The sequence below is a fragment of the Schistocerca serialis genome, chromosome 1 (genome assembly GCF_023864345.2).
Source record: "Schistocerca serialis cubense isolate TAMUIC-IGC-003099 chromosome 1, iqSchSeri2.2, whole genome shotgun sequence".
In the NCBI taxonomy this organism is placed as follows: Eukaryota; Metazoa; Arthropoda; class Insecta; order Orthoptera; family Acrididae; genus Schistocerca; species Schistocerca serialis.
This window is the reverse complement of record NC_064638.1, coordinates 1,123,271,625-1,123,292,111: the sequence shown is the minus strand read 5'-3', so window position 1 is coordinate 1,123,292,111 and position 20,487 is coordinate 1,123,271,625. Positions and strand designations below refer to the sequence as shown.

At 41.3% G+C, this 20,487-nt stretch overlaps 1 protein-coding gene across 1 annotated transcript in view; it reads left to right on the top strand.

Moving 5' to 3' along the window:
* Nucleotides 1-12,870, top strand: part of LOC126416836 (E3 ubiquitin-protein ligase listerin) — a 146,783-nt gene extending 133,913 nt beyond the window's left edge. Inside the window, exons 21-23 of the mRNA XM_050084722.1 lie at nt 1,404-1,595; nt 2,021-2,188; nt 12,650-12,870. Of these exons, the coding sequence (XP_049940679.1) occupies nt 1,404-1,595; nt 2,021-2,188; nt 12,650-12,709 (420 nt within the window). The 3' untranslated portion in view covers nt 12,710-12,870. The remainder of the gene's footprint in view (nt 1-1,403; nt 1,596-2,020; nt 2,189-12,649) is intronic.
* Nucleotides 12,871-20,487: the final 7,617 nt, after the last annotated feature.

The following is a 20,487-nucleotide window of genomic DNA, read 5'->3' as shown; positions in this document are numbered from 1 at the left end:
TGAGCTGTGGCAGTGACGTGGCTCTGTTGTTGTTCCAAGTGGACAAATGAATTTAAATGTGGTCATGAGAGCTTCGATGATAATCCATGCAGTGGTCAGCCAAGATGTGTCACTACTCCAGAAATCATAGCAAAAGTGCACAAAATGATCATGGAGGATCGCCAATTGAAAGTGTGTGAAATTGCTGACGCTTGCCAGATGTCATGTGAAAGGGTATATCACATTTTAACTGAAGAATTAGAAATGAAAAAATTACCTGCAAGATGGGTGTCGTTACTTTTGAAGCTGGATCAAAAACGCATGAGAATGGATATATTGGAACAATGTTTGGCCTGTTTTAGGAGAATCGAACAAGATTTTTTGCACCGCTTTGTGACCACAGATGAAACTCTGGTGCATTACTATACTCCAGAGACAAAACAAAAGTCAGAGCAGTGGAAACATGCTGATTCTCCACCACCAAAGAAAGCAAAGACAATTCCTTTGGTGGGAAAGGTCATGTCATCAGTGTTCTGGGATGTGAAGGGGATTCTGTCTGTAGATTATCTCCCCACTGGGCAAACAATTACTGTAGAATACTATGCTAACCTCCTGGACAAATTGCAACAAAAGATACGTGAAAAAGAGCCAGGTTTAGCAAGAAAGAAAGTCATCTTCCATGAAGACAGTGCACGCCCACACACGTGTCATCACCATGGCAAATTTACACGAACTAAGGTATGAATTGTTGCCACACCCACCTTATTCACCTGATAGGGCTCTATCAGACTTCCATCTCTTCCCATAACTGAAAATTTTTCTTGGTGGACGAAGATTCACTTCAAACAAAGAATTGATAGATGGAGTTGACAACTATTTTGCTGGAAGTACTTTTTTTCTACTCCATTCTGAGAACTTTTCAAACTACCCTAGTAATTTCGAACTGTGAAACTTGTCTTTTTGCATTGAATTTTTAACATTATCTCTTAATGAATAAATGGTAGTAGCATTTTAAATTTGGTTGGTTAAAAACTTTTTGTTCCCCCTTGAAGTCATTAGGTAGCCAGTTTTAACCGGGTTAGCCCTTTAATAATATAGATGAGTCTCATGTTTGTTAATTATATTTTACAGTAACTTTCCAGTGGAATCCAATCCTTATCAACTGACATATGGTGGAGTACTGTTGCATTTATCACTTTAAGGAGATAGTGCTGATGACACCATCAGAATACTCATTCCAATTTACCGTTTGATATTTAAGTGAAAAAATTAATTACCTTTGTTTACCATGTGGATTTTGGTCGGTATCATTACTAAAACAACAAACAGATTTACAGCATACTTTATAAGGAATATTGTACAGAGACGAGATTAAGTATATGTCTAATTACAGTTGTTTCATGAGGTCCTTTATTATCTTGCAGGTGAAAGTACATTCAAGTGTTCGTGAAGTAGTTGTAATCTACTCACTTGATGAAGCACGTGTTGAACTGGTGGTGAAACTGGCTCCAAATCATCCACTGGGGCTTGTGAAGGTGGAGAGTGGTCAACGTTTTGTTGGATCAGGGCAATGGCGGAACTGGATGTTGCAGCTCACAATCTTCCTCACACATCAGGTTTGTACAGATAAAATCACTACATCAGATCAGTAATTCATCTGCCTAGTGTCTCTTCAATATGAAAATGTTTTTTTTTTTCTTTCCTGTATTTACTCAATGTATTTATTATTTTTATTGTTTATTGATTATCACTCGTCTCACAACGTCATTAGTGATGTGCATTTGACTGAAGACGGCTGCAGTAGACTGCAGAAATCAGTCAAAGTGTGTCACTAGCTTTTGGTTGTAGTTTAATAAAAAATATAAAAATATGTGTGCAATGAAAGACCTCCAGATGTGATAGTTGATAGTTTTGTCACAATTTATTAAAGTAATCATTTGAGATCAGTGGTGTTCATCTCAGGTATATAAACATGTCTCTTCAGTATGTCAAACATGTATAATGATAACATCTACTAACTACATAAACATCTCTTTGCTAGAATGGTTCTTTGTGGGATGGACTGATGTTGCTAAAGAGCAACCTTGACAAACGGTTTGAAGGTGTTGAAGAATGTTACATTTGTTTTTCTGTACTGCATGGATCAAATTTCCAACTGCCGAAACTATGCTGCAAAACCTGCAAGAAGAAATTTCACTCTCCTTGTCTTGTAAGTAATTTAGCTTTTATAGTAAGAAAATAATAAAATATTGAGGGATACACCACAACTGTTTTCATAAATTTCACAAACACACACACACACACACACACACACACACACACACACACACACACACACACAGGCAGTGTGCAATGGAAATATTACTTCAGCAGCACTTATTTATCAAGTATGCACATATATTTGATAGAATACTCTAAGGAAACGTACTGTTGTGGGTTAGAATAAATCTGCTTTATTATGTTACTTAGTATAAACGCTTTGTGCCTTGGGCATATTTGATGTAACAATGCACAATCACTACATCACTCCCCCACAAAATGCTAATGGTATCTTTGACTGAAGCAGACTTGACACCTGGATCGCGTGACAACAGGTTTTGCTGTTACTGAGGCATCGTAGTCAGTATTCAGTGTCTGTTGTGGCTTGTTCAAGACAGACAGTGAAGGAACGGGTGATTCTGTATTGTCTGTGGTTGGTGTGTCAGGCAATTTGCTCATACCAGCATAGGCAGTGCTGAATGTGGATTACGGTAGTCAGTGGTGATTGATGTCGAGGTTCCCATGATGTCTACCTTGAAACATTTTGCCACCTCTGCTGGGTACTGGACATGGTCCATCATATGGTTGCTGCAGAGGCTTGCAGACAGTATTGTGGCAAACAAAAACTTTGTCGCATTTGCGTACATTGGCAGAGACAAAAGGGCAACAACTCTGTTGATCTCTCATTGCAGCAGGATGGAGCTGCCAGGTCTACGTGCATAGTTTGTTGACAAATCTGATACCTCATTAAAAGTGTCTGGCATGTTTCTGAGGAACTCACTGGGCAGTCAGATCAGTTGGCCATTAACAAAATCTGGTGCTGTAGAGTTTGTCATTATTGATGGATGTACAGAGGCCCAGGAGGATGATCAGCAGGGTTTCTGTCTATAATTGCAATTCAGGGCACCAAAGTGGTACCCTTAACTGTTGGTGCAGGTATTCCACTAAGCCGTCTGTTGTTGAGTGATAAACCGTTGTTTGAATGCGCATAATGCCTAACAGGACATGAGTGCCTTGAACAGGTAGGATTCAAACTGCCTGCCCTGGCCAGTGGTACTGCAAAGTGGCACTACGGAACAAAAAATCCATCTGCAAAAGAATGTGGTTGTGACTGTTGCAGTGGTGACCACGGGAAAGACTTCAGGGCAAAGAGTGAAGTGGTCAGTGGCAGTTAGACAGTAAGTACATCCTTCAGAATACGGTAAATGCCTGACTTTGTCGATATGTATGTGGTCTGATCGCTGTTTAGGTGGGACAACTGTGCCAAAGAGTGCACTTACATGGCGAATGATTTTATTTCACTGGTGACGATGATGGTGTCTGATTTGTGGGACGCTCAACTGCGTGGTCATTAGTGCCTGTACAATATCCCAATCTTTACACAGTCCAGTCTAGCCACTTTCATGAATGATGATGAAATGATGAGGACAACACAAACACCCAATCTCCGGGCAGAGAAAATCCCCAGCGCTTATTTCACTGACAGGCTGTACACTGGTGCACAAATGCTTTGCAGTCTTTGTCAATATTTGGCCACCCAAAGTTAACAGTCACAAATGGTCGTGGCTTCAATGTGGAGATGTCACAATACAACAGCATGCATGACCGTGGAGCTGTGGACTAGATTTCTTGGCCAGTAAATTGTGGAGCTTGTTATCAGATTGCTGTACCAAAGCGAGCGCTTCATAATTGACTGCACCTGTATTGCTTCTATGTGAGAGAGGGTATCTGCGGGTATGGTATGGACTATATGTTTCGTAAATTATCCTATTCAGTCTAACTAGCACAGTTGATGCGGCAATGCTTTGTCCAGTATCTGAGGGAAAGAATACATCAGTGGCTTGTGGTCAGTAATGAGCATAAAGTGTTAATCTTTGGTCATGTGCCAGAACTTCTTGATTAAAGTATACTTGATACAATTCGCGATCATACATTGACCAGCTGTGCTGTAGTGGATATAACAGCTGGTTGAAGAATGCTACAGGCCGTCAGTGTTGGTCTATTTGTTGCTGAGTTCACCACCTATTGTGGTTGCAGATACTTCAACCATTAAGATAAGTAGCACTTGAGGGGCAGGATGGGCTAAAGGTGCAGTTTTAGTGATAGCAGTCTTCGCGTTGTTGAAGGCTGTCTCGGCGTCACTTGTCCATAGCAACCTGTCATTTGGTTTTTGGTGAGCCATGTAAAAGTCCATTCGATGAGGCAAGTTTTGATGAACCTTGTAAAAGTTCATTCAATGGGGCAGTGAAGAATGCATGATTGTGCATGAAAAAGCAGTAGAAATTGGTGACGCAAGACATTGTCGCAACTCAAGCAGTCACAGGCTGTGGGAAGTTGTTTATAGCTTCAGCCTTGTCCTGTGGCAGGCGTATTCCTTGAGCATTGATGGTGCAACCCAGGAAGCAGACTTCGGATGCCCAAAAGATGCATTTTGATGGATTTATGATTGTTGTTGTTGTTGTGGTCTTCAGTCCTGAGACTGGTTTGATGCAGCTCTCCATGCTACTCTATCCTGTGCAAGCTTCTTCATCTCCCAGTACCTACTGCAACCTACATCCTTCTGAATCTGCTTAGTGTATTCATCTCTTGGTCTCCCTCTACGATTTTTACCCTCCACGCTGCCCTCCAATGCTAAATTTGTGATCCCTTGATGCCTCAAAACATGTCCTACCAACCGATCCCTTCTTCTAGTCAAGTTGTGCCACAAACTTCTCTTCTCCCCAATCCTCTTCAATACCTCCTCATTAGTTACGTGATCTACCCACCTTATCTTCAGCATTCTTCTGTAGCACCACATTTCGAAAGCTTCTATTCTCTTCTTGTCCAAACTGGTTATCGTCCATGTTTCACTTCCATACATGGCTACACTCCATACAAATACTTTCAGAAACGACTTCCTGACACTTAAATCTATACTCGATGTTAACAAATTTCTCTTCTTCAGAAACGATTTCCTTGCCATTGCCAGTCTACATTTTATATTCTCTCTACTTCGACCATCATCAGTTATTTTACTCCCTAAATAGCAAGACTCCTTCACTACTTTAAGTGTCTCATTTCCTAATCTAATTCCCTCAGCATCATCCGACTCAATTCGACTACATTCCATTATCCTCGTTTTGCTTTTGTTGATGTTCATCTTATATCCTCCTTTCAAGACACTGTCCATTCCGTTCAACTGCTCTTCCAAGTCCTTTGCTGTCTCTGACAGAATTACAATGTCATCGGCGAACCTCAAAGTTTTTATTTCTTCTCCATGGATTTTAATACCTACTCCGAATTTTTCTTTTGTTTCCTTTACTGCTTGCTCAATATACAGATTGAATAACATCGGGGAGAGGCTACAACCCTGTCTCACTCCTTTCCCAACCACTGCTTCCCTTTCATGCCCCTCGACTCTTATACTGCCATCTGGTTTCTGTACAAATTGTAAATAGCCTTTCGCTCCCTGTATTTTACCCCTGCCACCTTTAGAATTTGAAAGAGAGTATTCCAGTTAACGTTGTCAAAAGCTTTCTCTAAGTCTACAAATGCTAGAAACGTAGGTTTGCCTTTTCTTAATCTTTCTTCTAAGATAAGTCTTAAGGTTAGTATTGCCTCACGTGTTCCAACATTTCTACGGAATCCAAACTGATCTTCCCCGAGGTCCGCTTCTACCAGTTTTTCCATTCGTCTGTAAAGAATTCGCGTTAGTATTTTGCAGCTGTGACTTATTAAACTGATAGTTTGGTAATTTTCACATCTGTCAACACCTGCTTTCTTTGGGATTGGAATTATTATATTCTTCTTGAAGTCTGTGGGTATTTCACCTGTCTCATACATCTTGCTCACCAGATGGTAGAGTTTTGTCATGACTGGCTCTCCCAAGGCCATCAGTAGTTCTAATGGAATGTTGTCTACTCCCGGGGCCTTGTTTCGACTCAGGTCTTTCAGTGCTCTGTCAAACTCTTCACGCAGTATCTTATCTCCCATTTCATCTTCATCTACATCCTCTTCCATTTCCATAATATTGTCCTCAAGTACATCGCCCTTGTATAAACCCTCTATATACTCCTTCCACCTTTCTGCCTTCCCTTCTTTGCTTAGAACTGGGTTGCCATCTGAGCTCTTGATATTCATACAAGTGGTTCTCTTCTCTCCAAAGGTCTCTTTAATTTTCCTGTAGGCAGTATCTATCTTACCCCTAGTGAGATAAGCCTCTACATCCTTACATTTGTCCTCTAGCCATCCCTGCTTAGCCATTTTGCACTTCCTGTCGATCTCATTTTTGAGACGTTTGTATTCCTTTTTGCCTGCTTCATTTACTGCATTTTTATATTTTCTCCTTTCATCAATTAAATTCAGTATCTCTATTGTTACCCAAGGATTTCTATTAGCCCTCGTCTTTTTACCTACTTGATCCTCTGCTGCCTTCACTACTTCATCCCTCAGAGCTACCCATTCTTCTTCTACTGTATTTCTTTCCCCCATTCCTGTCAATTGTTTATGATTAGTCCATGCAAACAGAGGTGAGTAAAGATCTGGCATACATGTTCCAGGTGTTCAGTTTTGGGACTGGACGTCACCAAGACATCGTCCATGTCAACATAATGGAAGTCGAGATCTCATGGTACTTCATCCATAAAGCATTGAAAGGTCTGCACAGCATTGCATTGTCGAAAAAGGCATTCTCATAAACTGAAAGAGAGAGAACGGAGGCTGTTTTACTTATGTCTCCTGCAACAACAGGCAGTGGGTAAAACACATGTACCAAATCTAATTTGGAAAATACACTGAAGAGCTAAAGAAACTGGTACACCTGCCTAATATTGTGCAGACCCCCTGCGATCACATAGAAGTGCCGCAACACGACATGGCATAGACTCGACTAATGTCTGAAGTAGTGCTGGAGGGAGCTGACAACATGAATCATGCGGGGCTGACCATAAACTGTAAGAATACCGTATTTACTCGAATCTAAGCTGCTCTTTTTTTCTGGTTTTTGTAATCCAAAAAACCGCCTGCGGCTTAGAATCGAGTGCAAAGCAAGCGGAAGTTCTGAAAAATGTTGGTAGGTGCCACCACAACTAACTGCTGCCGTCGAATATATGTAGCGCTACACAGGCATACTTTGTAGGCACAAAGATAAATACTGGCGCCAAAACCAATGTGTCAGTAAATAAATTAAAAAAAAAAAAAAAAAAAAAAGATGGAAGACGAGCTTTTTTTCTCCGCCCCGAGTTTCGACCACTGCATTTTCATACATTATCCAACGAAATAATACAAATTCCGAATTGTTCATCTTCGAATGTAGCAGAATTTCAATGTACTACGAAAATCCGACTGGCAAGACTGTTTGAGATGTTTGTCAATATGGCCAACTCTAAGTTCTGAATTTTTTCCTACCTGTGAGAAGAGATGGTTGCTAATAGGAACCTGATGAAATGTGAATCACATGCAGTATTCTCTTCACCATAAGAGTAATACGAATATAAACATTTTACCATGTATTCTTTCGTGTTTCCTGCTATCTCATTTAAATCCTGTCTGCCTAATAAACTACGAAACTAGAGACAACAGCAAACGCGGAAGAATATACGTATCGTGTCATGTTTACATATTATTCTTATGCCTAATAGTGATACAGTCAGAAATGAAGCACGGCAACTGACTAGATTTTAAAATCTAAGACGACTCTAATTTCTGTGCAGAATTTGACGTACTAAACAAGCAGCCGCAAAGATTTTCAAACGGGGAAAAATTTTCGCCTAACTCTCGTTCAGAACATGTTCTATCATACGCAGTCTATTATTTGGTTCTTGTTGATCATTATCAAAGAAAGCAGCAGTGTAAATAACAACAAATAGCAGTCTCTTGCCATTGTTTCGCTAATGAGACGATTCCTCTCTCTTGTTTTTTAATTGTAAGCGGCGGTAGCACGCTCAAAAGCAAGCCATGCCACGAGCGGCGACAGGCCATAAACATGCACTATCAGAATGCGACAAACAATGTATGACACAGCAAAGTATTGCATTTTCAGCTTAGAGTGACGTAAACACCTATAACAAAGAAAACGGCACTTATCAGATCAAAGCAAAATAAGCAATTGATCCAAACCAGACGAAGCATGTGAAAAACGAAGGGTACCCGTATAAATACGGACGGAGCGCCTGACGCATAGCAATGGCTACGTGGTAAAGCTTAACTGCTAAGCTTACGACTCGAACCAAACTACTGTAGCTGTATTGTCATTCATTATACCTAAATTGTGTCTCATATTAGAATGGACCAACTTTGTTTCGATTTGGAAGTGCGGCCTAAAACTTTTCTCTCCCCTCGAATTTCGAGTCTCAGATTTCAGGTGTGGCTTAGATTTGGGAAATTTTTTTTTCTTTATTTCGAGTCTCATTTTTCAGGTGCGGCTTAGATTCGAGTAAATACGGTACGGTGGGTGGCAATCTCTTCTGAACAGTATGTTGCAAGGCATCCCGAACATGCTCAATAATGTCCATGTCTGGGGAGTTTGGTGGCCAGTGGAAGTGTTTAAACTAAGAAGAGTGTTCCTGTAGCCATTCTGTAGCAATTCTGGATGTGTGGGGTGTCGCATTGTCCTGCTGGAATTGGCCAAGTCCGTCAGAATGCACAATGGACAGGAATGGATGCAGGTCATCAGACAGGTTGCTTATGTCTGTGTCACCTGTCACAGTTGTACCTAGACATATCATGGGTCCCATATCAGTCCAACTGCACTCGGCCCACACCATTACAGAGCTTCCACAGCTTGAACAGTCCCCTGCTGACATGTGGGATCCATGGATTCATGAGGTTGCGTCCATACCCATTCATTCCATCTACTCAATACAATTTGAAATGCGACTCGTGCGACGAGTCAACATGTTTCCAGTCATCAACAGTCCAATGTTGGTGTTGTTGGGCCCAGGCAAGGCATAAAGCTATGTGTTGTGCAGTCATCAAAGGTACATGAGTGAGTCTTAGGCTCCAAAAGCCCATATCGATGATGTTTCGTTTCGCCTGCTGACACTTGTTGATGGCCCATCATTGAAACCTGCAGCAATTTGCAGAAGGGTTGCACCTCTGTCATGTTGAACAATCTTTTCAGTCGTTGTTGGACCTGTTCTTGCAGGATCTTTTTCCAACTGCAGCAATGAGATTTGATATTTTACCGGATTCCTGATACTCACGGTACGCTCATGAAATGGTCGTAAGGGAAAATCCCCACTTCATTGCTACTTTTGAGATGCTGAGTCCCATCGCTCATACACCAACTATAGCACCACGTTGAAACTCACTTAAATCATGATAACCTGCCATTGTAGCAGCAGTAACCTTTCTAACAATTGCACCAGACACTTGTTATCATATTAGGCATTGCCGACCACAGCACCATCTTCTGCCTGCTTATATATCTCTGTATTTGAATATGCATGCCGATAGCAGTTTCTTTGGCGCTTCAGTGTATTTGCTTGTCATGGATCTTGAATTCAAAGTCTTCAGTGTGTGGGACCAGATAGTAATCCAGTATTGTTCAGACATCAAGCTGCCAGTAATCTCCCAAAGGCGCCATTCATTGGTCTTCTTGGGAGCTATGTTTAGGGGTGAGACCCAGCTACTGCTTTATGGGAATAGATTCCTTGCAAAAACATAAAGGAAAACTCTTGTTATCTAATTCCAACTTTCCTGTTGTCAGGCAATGATGTTGAGTGTGAACTGGCAGCCTTGGTGTTGTCAGTATAGTGTAAGCAACTGCGAGTTATCTCCGGGAACTGTTTAAGAAGTTCCATATACAGAGAACCACCTGCGATCATTCGCAGAACGGTATTGTCCACACAGCGTAAACACCCATGGCTGGTGAAATTAGTGGTAGTGTCTAGGAGATGATGATGATGACAAAGGTCCCGTAGCAGGCCATAAAATGGTAGAAAGCCTACCCCGAGAATAGAGTGCATCACATCTGCCACAATAAACTGCCATTCGAACTTGCTATGTAGGCCTAGGTTCATCAACAATGTGTCACACTACCATGTGTCAGGATGGTAGAACCATTGGCAGCAAAGAGACAACGATCATCACTACTTTGGCGAGGCAGCTGGAAGATGGATACACTGATACATCAGGTCCTGTGTCCACTAGAAATTGGAGTTTCACTACCAAGTAGTGGATGGCTGCTCTTTGGGAAGCCATTCATTGTCATTACTGATCTCCAGGACTGTTTCCCGTCTCATATAGAGGACTGCTTTTCCATGCTTCATAGCCAAACTGCCAGTTGTATCAGCAAAGCTTTGTGGCTGAGAGCGACTGGCTGCATTTCCTCTCTGATCTGTAGCACGATTGGTGACTGGAATGCTGTGTTTGCTGTGAGCAACTTGCACATTAACTTCAGCAATTTGACCCATAATGGTGCGATAGTATTATCCGACTGAGCAATAACTGCTACATATGTGGACGGATACATTTCTATGATGTGGTCCGCAGTGAGTATAAGTGTGTCAAGATATTTTCTGCATCTGGTGGTTAAGCGCAGCAGCCAGATGTTCCTGGATACCCTTGATGAGAATGTTCCTCACTAGAGTCCATAGCTGGTGCAGTAACTGTGAGAAAACACAGTTGCCTAATTCCTCTGTATGCAGTAACTTCTCTAGGCACTCTACTTCAGACTGTGACAGGCAAGTGATCAGGGGTGTTCTTGCTGGTCAGTGTTTGATGGTAAAGCCAAAATGTCCAGTCTTCATTTAATGCAGCAACTATTTAACTGTTTTTGGTTTCATGAGTGGTAACAGCTAGCACAAACTGACTCTCGAACAGCGCCAACCACAAGACTAGGTTTTCCTGCCAGAATCATGGTGGTTTGGCCATGAAGCTGCTAACCGGTATGCTTGGAGGTGCATCAACAGTTGGTGGTGGATCTGACATAGCAAAACTAGGATTCAGGATTCAATACGTGGATGGCACACGGCGTGGTTGACGTTTGGGACAGAACTGCAGTTCAATATACAGACATTGCGCAACATGGTCGGTTCGTACTTGCCGTTTGAAGTGGAACTGTGTGAAACATTGATTAACTCCAGGGATTCACATCAGCTACCACCAGATACTATGTCAATTGGCACCTGGGATCACGACAGGGTCATCAAAAATGTCACCGTTTAGAGTAAATCTGCTTTATTGTAACATTTAATGATGTGCAAAAACATAAAACAGTCTGAGAATACATAGCAAGAATCAATACTAGGAATAATTATGAAAACCAAAGTATAAGCGAATGTCAGCGATAATGTTGTTTAGCATAAACACTTTGTTCCTTGAACATACTTAATATAATGATTCACAGTCACTACAGTACAATTTAATACAGATCTGGCTGTCACATACTCATTATAGAGTGTATCATGCACCAGGAAACCTGTCAAAAGCCACCCTTATTTTCCTGTATGGTCAGAAATAATTACATTAGTGTGAGAATTGGATAAGTTAACATATGTTACCAATCTTAAGTGAATTGATGTTGAAGCCAGGAGACAAATTCTCTGGTTCTTCCCACAAGCCCTATAACGAGAGAAAAGTACAGCTAAAGAATCTTAACTAGACCAATAACCATTCAATTTAGACCAAGAAATTCTGGTCCATTATCCTACACCCTCACCTTTGTGTCTTTCAATTTCAAGTCTTTTGAGTTTGCAAAACACATCGGCCACTTGATATGTAACTTTCATACATTTCTTTTTGTCTTTGTCCCAGTTTTTATAATTAATTTCTGCAAAAGTGATATTAATTAAAAATTAAAACCTCTAGTGGTTTTGTATGATAATTTGAAGTTTTTTAAGATTAAATGAAGGATATTAGTAACCAAAGGAAAGAAAACAAAAATAGTGGGATATTTATGGTTAATTAAGATTTATTGATTGACTAATAATGACCAACAGTGAAGTAATTCCAGTTGAAAGTAAAAAGCTTTGTAAGCAGTCAAATTTGTTATTCTTCCCATGATGTGTGTTGGATTATATCTCCATCAACACATGCATTTATGTTAGTTTATATGACGTGGACAATTAGCATGTGTGCTGGTATGTGCACAACACGTGGCTCTGTCCTTCAGTGGTCTCAGGTTTCAATTTCAGTCATGTTTCAGTCATATACATTTCCTATAACCTCAAGGTATTTTACTTGTTTGTGTCTGGTCTGTCGGTATTATTAAGGATCCTCCTGTATACTAACAGACTGTACACATTCTATTCATATCTGCTTTTTGCTATAGTTCTACTTGCTATAGAAGTTACAGCCATACATCACAGGAAGCCTCTGGCTGTTATAGTAACATGTTAGTCAATTTTAATATGGGAATTTTAATTGTCATTTTCACAGAGTTTTATTTGCAGTATTTAAGGCTGCTACTTATTGTTTGTTTCTTTTTCAGTACAAATGGTTCAGCACAAGCAACAAGTCAACATGCCCTATATGCAGAAATATATTCTGAGGAATGTTCAGAATTTTATTTATGTGTAATAATGTTTCATACAAATTAGTGTGTTACACATGTTTGTAAAGTGCAAAAATGTAAATTTTGTGTAAATATTTGAGGGTGAAATTCTGTACAGAATTTATAATTTATTATTAAATAAATTTTTCTAAGAGTTTCACAGTGTGCTTAATTTTTAATAATGCCTCAGTTCTTCAATTGTGAAAAAATTAACTAAATAAAACCACTTTTACATATCAAAAGCATCACTCTGACACAAACTTGCATGAACACAATTAGATGAAAAGATAAACATAGTAAGTACACTGGTGAAAAATGCAAAGTCACAGTCAGTCACTTGTGTGATGAAATAAATGTACTCACATAAGTGTTGTATTCCCTTAACAGTTTCTTTGGAATTACCAGTTTCAGTAAATTGTAGCATGTATTCATAGGCAGTCTTCCTAATCCTCAGATTCAACTGTCAAATCACTATCTTGACTGTTGGTGAATGAAGCAAACCAGCCACTGTGTCATTCGCCAACTATCATTATCTAACGTCTACAGAGTTCACAAGATCCAACATGGATGAAATAGCTTTTTTGACTGCCTTGAACATGGTTTGCACCACAACCGCTTCATTAGGCTTTTTTACAACAATCCAAATAACTGAAATTAACATTAAATATAGTAGGAAAGATATGGTAACTGTAAATAATTTAGGGGTAAAGGAGAAAACTCACTGAATAGCAAAAGCACTGAGTCACGACAGGCACACAAAAACTTGCTATCTTTCGGAGTCAGTCTTTTCTTGAGCTGAAGTACAAATACACATGCACCCCTGTGCCCCTACATAGTGCCAGCTGGACACACAATACCACGATTGCAGTTTGGCAGCCCGATTGGTTAAGGTGAGGGTTGTGTGCGTGGGGCAGATAGAGGAAGAGAGAGATGGAAGGCAGAAAGAGAGTTTGGGGGTGAGTCACTAGTGGAGGAAGGCAGTGGTTTGCTGGTTAGGAATGCAGGGATGGAGGGTGCCAGGTGCATGGGCAGGGCCAGTGATGCATAAGTGGTGGGGCCGACAGGTGTGACACACGATAAAGGTGGCACAGAGATGTGAGTTGAGAGGGGGTAATAGGAGATAGGGAGGGGAAAATTTTCATGTAGACTGTGGGCCCAGTGGGCTAACAGACAGGCCAGGATAGTTATGGGAGCAAAGGATGTGTTGCAAGGATAACGCTCATCTGTGTAGTTCAGAGAATCTGGTTACGGAGGAAAGGATCCAGATGTCCCAGATTGACCACCAACAATACGTGCGTTTCAACAATTATCATCCCTTACACACCAAAAAAATCCTTCCCATACAGCTTCGCCACCTGTGGGCAGTGTATCTGCAGATATGAGAGGTCCCTTGCCTAGTATGCTGACATTCTGATGATGACCTTCAAAGCAGGCACTCCCACCCAAATCTAGTCCACAGACAGATTTCCCTTTGCATATCCTCACACACTGCTAATCCTCCCACCACCCTCAAGAATCAGCTACAAATGAGCAACCCCCCCCCCCCCCCCCCAACTGAAGCATGTGCTTCTCTAGGCTTTTGATTCCAACCCCTCACCACTTCCATCAGAGGCAGGGCCACTTGTGAAAGCAGCCATGTCGTATACCAAATCAGGTGCAATCACTGCAATTTTTTTATGTTGGTATGACAGCCAACCAGCTGTCCATCAGAATGAATGTTCCTGCCAAACAGAGGCCAAAAACAAAAGTAGATCACCCAGTGGCACAACATGCAGCTGCACACAACACGCTCAATTTCAATGGTTGCTAAACAACCAGAGCCATGTAGGTACTCCCGTCCACCATTAGCTTTTCTGAACAACATAGATAGGTGCTATTCCTTGCAATACGTCCTTCACTCATGTAACCTCCCTGGCTCTGTTAATTCACTGTTCCCACACCCTCCACCTAATAGTTTCTCCTTCCTCTGTCCTATCAGTCCCTCCCAACTCATATGTCCACATCACCTTAATCATGCGCCATACACAACTGGCTCCATCACTTGTGCATCACCTGCCACCCATCATTTCACATTTCTAGCCAGCAAACTGGCTGAGCTGCCTAACCTCAACTTCTCTTTTTGCCTCCTCCTCCCCCCCCCCCCCCCTCTCTCTCTCTCTCTCTCTCTCTCTCTCTCTCTCTCTCTCTCTCTCTCTCTCTCTGCCCACCCTTCCAACATAACCTGCAGCCTACCCAGTCCACCTACTAACTTGTTGTTGTTGTTGTTGTGGTCTTCAGTCCTGAGACTGGTTTGATGCAGCTCTCCATGCTACTCTATCCTGTGCAAGCTTCTTCATCTCCCAGTACCTACTGCAACCTACATCCTTCTGAATCTGCTTAGTGTATTCATCTCTTGGTCTCCCTCTACGATTTTTACCCTCCACGCTGCCCTCCAATGCTAAATTTGTGATCCCTTGATGCCTCAAAACATGTCCTACCAACCGATCCCTTCTTCTAGTCAAGTTGTGCCACAAACTTCTCTTCTCCCCAATCCTCTTCAATACCTCCTCATTAGTTACGTGATCTACCCACCTTATCTTCAGCATTCTTCTGTAGCACCACATTTCGAAAGCTTCTATTCTCTTCTTGTCCAAACTGGTTATCGTCCATGTTTCACTTCCATACATGGCTACACTCCATACAAATACTTTCAGAAACGACTTCCTGACACTTAAATCTATACTCGATGTTAACAAATTTCTCTTCTTCAGAAACGATTTCCTTGCCATTGCCAGTCTACATTTTATATCCTCTCTACTTCGACCATCATCAGTTATTTTACTCCCTAAATAGAAAAACTCCTTCACTACTTTAAGTGTCTCATTTCCTAATCTAATTCCCTCAGCATCACCCGACTCAATTCGACTACATTCCATTATCCTCGTTTTGCTTTTGTTGATGTTCATCTTATATCCTCCTTTCAAGACACTGTCCATTCCGTTCAACTGCTCTTCCAAGTCCTTTGCTGTCTCTGACAGAATTACAATGTCATCGGCGAACCTCAAAGTTTTTATTTCTTCTCCATGGATTTTAATACCTACTCCGAATTTTTCTTTTGTTTCCTTTACTGCTTGCTCAATATACAGATTGAATAACATCGGGGAGAGGCTGCAACCCTGTCTCACTCCTTTCCCAACCACTGCTTCCCTTTCATGCCCCTCGACTCTTATACTGCCATCTTGTTTCTGTACAAATTATAAATAGCCTTTCGCTCCCTGTATTTTACCCCTGCCACCTTTAGAATTTGAAAGAGAGTATTCCAGTTAACGTTGTCAAAAGCTTTCTCTAAGTCTACAAATGCTAGAAACGTAGGTTTGCCTTTTCTTAATCTTTCTTCTAAGATAAGTCGTAAGGTTAGTATTGCCTCACGTGTTCCAACATTTCTACGGAATCCAAACTGATCTTCCCCGAGGTCCGTTTCTACCAGTTTTTCCATTCGTCTGTAAAGAATTCGCGTTAGTATTTTGCAGCTGTGACTTATTAAACTGATAGTTTGGTAATTTTCACATCTGTCAACACCTGCTTTCTTTGGGATTGGAATTATTATATTCTTCTTGAAGTCTGAGGGTATTTCACCTGTCTCATACATCTTGCTCACCAGATGGTAGAGTTTTGTCATGACTGGCTCTCCCAAGGCCATCAGTAGTTCTAATGGAATGTTGTCTACACCCGGGGCCTTGTTTCGACTCAGGTCTTTCAGTGCTCTGTCAAACTCTTCACGCAGTATCTTATCTCCCATTTCATCTTCATCTACATCCTCTTCCATTTCCATAATATTGTCCTCAAGTACATCGCCCTTGTATAAACCCTCTATATACTCCTTCCACCCTTCTGCCTTCCCTTCTTTGCTTAGAACTGGGTTGCCATCTGAGCTCTTGATATTCATACAAGTGGTTCTCTTCTCTCCAAAGGTCTCTTTAATTTTCCTGTAGGCAGTATCTATCTTACCCCTAGTGAGACAAGCCTCTACATCCTTACATTTGTCCTCTAGCCATCCCTGCTTAGCCATTTTGCACTTCCTGTCGATCTCATTTTTGAGACGTTTGTATTCCTTTTTGCCTGCTTCATTTACTGCATTTTTATATTTTCTCCTTTCATCAATTAAATTCAATTACTAAACTGTAATCACAGCATTGTGTGTCCATCCAGCACTGCTTATGGGCACAGGTGTGCACGCGCATGTGTGCACTCCAGCTTGAGGAAGGATTGGTCGAAAAGCTAGCAAGTTTTCTTTCTCTTGTCTGTGCCTGTCGACAACACTTCTGTTATTGGATGAGTAGTCTTCTATACTTCTACGTTGTTAGAAGTAACCTTAAAAAAGTACACCTGTAATCCACCAGAGTGGATGAGTGGCAAGTGATTTACTTGGCATAATCCTATTTTGGTGGTATGGCATTGCCTTGCTTCCAGTTTAAACTAACTTGCCCTGTCATTTTAACAGAACTACAGTTTAACATTGACACCAAACCACACCACAACTTTGCATTTTTCACATTGACACACATTGTCAAAAGGTGAAAGGAGTGGAAAATGATGGATAAAATCCGAAGGTAATCTTGACAGCTCTTGGGTAACAATGAACTTCTGGAAGGTACTTAAAACTACATTATTTCAAAACACAAAAACCATGACAATGTTCACCATGTGAAGAACAAGTTCATACAGTGTGGTTGTTCGGTTGTTTGGTGCTATATGCAGCTGTTCATGCATGAGCAAGTGGGTACTGGGATGATCAAAGCAATGTGAATCTTGCTATTGTGGTGTTCAGTTGCCTGCAAGTTTTCATAGCGTAAAATGGTGTAGGAGGCACAATTTGACACCAAACTTTTTGTTTAAAAATGCTTTTCATGGTGAGACCTCCAAAATATACTGATTTGATAGACACTAACTATCATACAAAAGCATATTTACAAAGATTCAAGAATCAGTTTTAAGTAAGGAATATATGAATATATTACAGTCTCCTACTTATCATTTCCATAGGAACTGTGAAAACAAGATACAACCAGTTACCACACGCACAGATGTATTTGAGCCGATTCCTCCTGCTCTCCTTATAGGCCCTGTGAATGAAATAGGAAGAAAACTTAATATGTGTCAAAATGGAAAGTAACCCCTGTAATGTACTTCACAATGTATAGCAGTAGTATGCACCATACACAGGGTTACCCCATGTGGAGGACTGGGACCAGAAGAAATGTGGCCCCTGTTGACTTCATGTAGGCCTAATACATTTACATGAAAGTATAGTAGGAGAGCTCAGAGAATAGACGTAATTCTTCAACACCACCTATGACATGCATTACATAATGATATACCTAAGGGAACTTTCCAAATGCATAAAAATAACATACAGGGTTACCTATTGTATAAATGCAGTAAATTAAAAAATGAGCATGAGCTGTGGTAAAAATTGGGAATGGCATCAAGCACATAAACACAACACCGTATAACCCTCACGGGTCCTTTGCTGAACGTGTGAATCACAACCTAAAATCAGCTTTAATAATTTACCATCAAGTTAAACTTAGTAAGTGGAATACTAACTTGCCCTGGATTAATTCTGCATTTAACACTGCGGTTCATGAGGCATTGTAGACTACTCCGGCCTCTCTCTTATTGGCCTATCCTATCAATTCGCCTTTGTCTAACTTATGGCACATTCCCGGGGTTAATTAGAGAGAACTGGAATCAGGCTCGTCACAATACAGCGGCTCCCCATTGCAGCTTTGCTGTCTCCCTCTGGTGGGAAAGGGGAAAGGTTGCCCGCTCACATGCATTTTTAAGGAGCACTATCAGCTCGGCAGTTGGTCAGTCCGAGTGAGGCTGGGTCAGTCTCGCATCACCAGTTGCTGGTCTGTCTCTCGTTCACATGTGTGCGGCAGTGAGTGTCTGTCTGTCGTCGGAGTGCTAGTATGGCTGTCATTTGGATCAAATTTTAAAGCCAGAAAATGAGGGTCTTGCCACTCCGCCAGTAACAGAACTCAGTTAGTGGTCGCCCGGTAGGGGCTGTGTTCCTGCATCTGAGTCTGCGCATTAGGCCGCCAGTCTGCTCGAGTTGCTTGGGCAATGGTCATTGGTGGTTGGATCGATCGGTCGGATGGTCGGTCGCGCACTGAGACACAAGATGACTGGCCCGCCTTGAGTGTCGGCACAGGTGAGGTCCCCACGTGAGTCCAGTGGGCTGTGCCATATAGAAAGGGGTAATTGCTTCGCGGTCGACACGAGAGCAACAGGAGTCAACCCATGACGTCGGGCTGGCCGGGGCGAGCTGCGACGCCGTGAGACAGACGGGAGATTGGCGCGCCTTCCCGCGTCCGTTGAAGCGGCTGGCAGCAGACGGTTTGGGAGAGCATTGGGGGTTCTGTGCCAGGTGTTCGCCAGGAATTGCAGTTTATTAGAAGTTAAGTGATTGGAGATATGTTGTTTCATTTACTTGTTAAATTCTACTTGTTTTCTTAGTGAGGTTACCAGCCGCTTTGTTTTGGGGTCGTCCCACCATTCTTCTCTGTTTGCCCACCCACGAGGAGGTGGTTATTTATGAATTGGTTGGTCTGTTTTCCCCTGTGGAGTTGGGGTGGGTTAGCGCAATCTGCGGTTCGGGTTGTTCAGTAATCCCCCTCTCAATCTGCCATACATTAATAGCTGCCTCTGCCATGTTTGTCAGATTCGGTGTTAAGGAATTTATTGCTTAAGGTGTAAAGGCCGAATTCCTGAAATATGTTTTTATCTTGCCTATCATCTTGCGAAGTGGTATATGTGTAATGTAGAGCATGTTGGTACATTTATGTAAAATTACATTTCATGGATTTTATTTAAATGGTCATTTTAATATATAAAGTTGCCACCCTTCCACCGTAAGAGTTCTTTTAAGCACTTTCGGTGGCAAATAATTTTAATGTGAGTGTCTTGTATCATTTCCATCCCTCTTACGGGGTGCATAGTTTGTGTGTTTGTGTCAGTTGTTAAAATTTTTAGTTTACAGTAATCTGGTGTGTTGCACATTTGCACCAGTGTAGTCTTTCAGATGTTGTTGTGAGCGGTCGTCACTACGGCCATGTTAAAAGGGAGTGGCAAGGTTCTCAGCCCAAAAGCTCATACTAAAAAATTGTTATTTCTGCCTCTGAATAAATTGTAACTTGATATTTATAGCATGCTTCTGGTTATAATTTTAAATCTGTTTAAAAAAAGCTTTTAGGAATAAAATTTCCAAAATTTGTTTCTTGAGTTACCATTGGCAAATACTTCCACGCTCACATAGTGTGATTAAATGTGTTGATGTTCTTGATGAATCGCAAGTAAATAAAGTAAATTCTTAAGAAAAGGTTTTGAAAGTAAATTCACAGTTCAGAATACCTCAAAATTTATGTCCTAGTGAAATCCCTCCATCTATTCCTGGATATTTAGAGAACTAGTTACCTAATGTTCAATTGATAACAAGGCGTGATCGGAAATTCGTTCTTCTTGCATTGTAGCACATAATTTGTCCTTGGTAACTAGAGCTAGTTTGGAGCATCCTCTCTGAGATTCACATTTCACAGTTGGTACTATGAGGAAAATCCGCTAAACAATGATAACTGGAATGCCTACATTTGGAAAAACATCACTAAGGTCATGCTCAAACATTAATTCATATCCCTTGATATGGCATTGGAGAGAAGTTGATTATGGCTGTCAGTTTCTCCTTGCCAGTACATCTTCCTCCTCGGGACCACAACATACCTACTAAGGAGAAT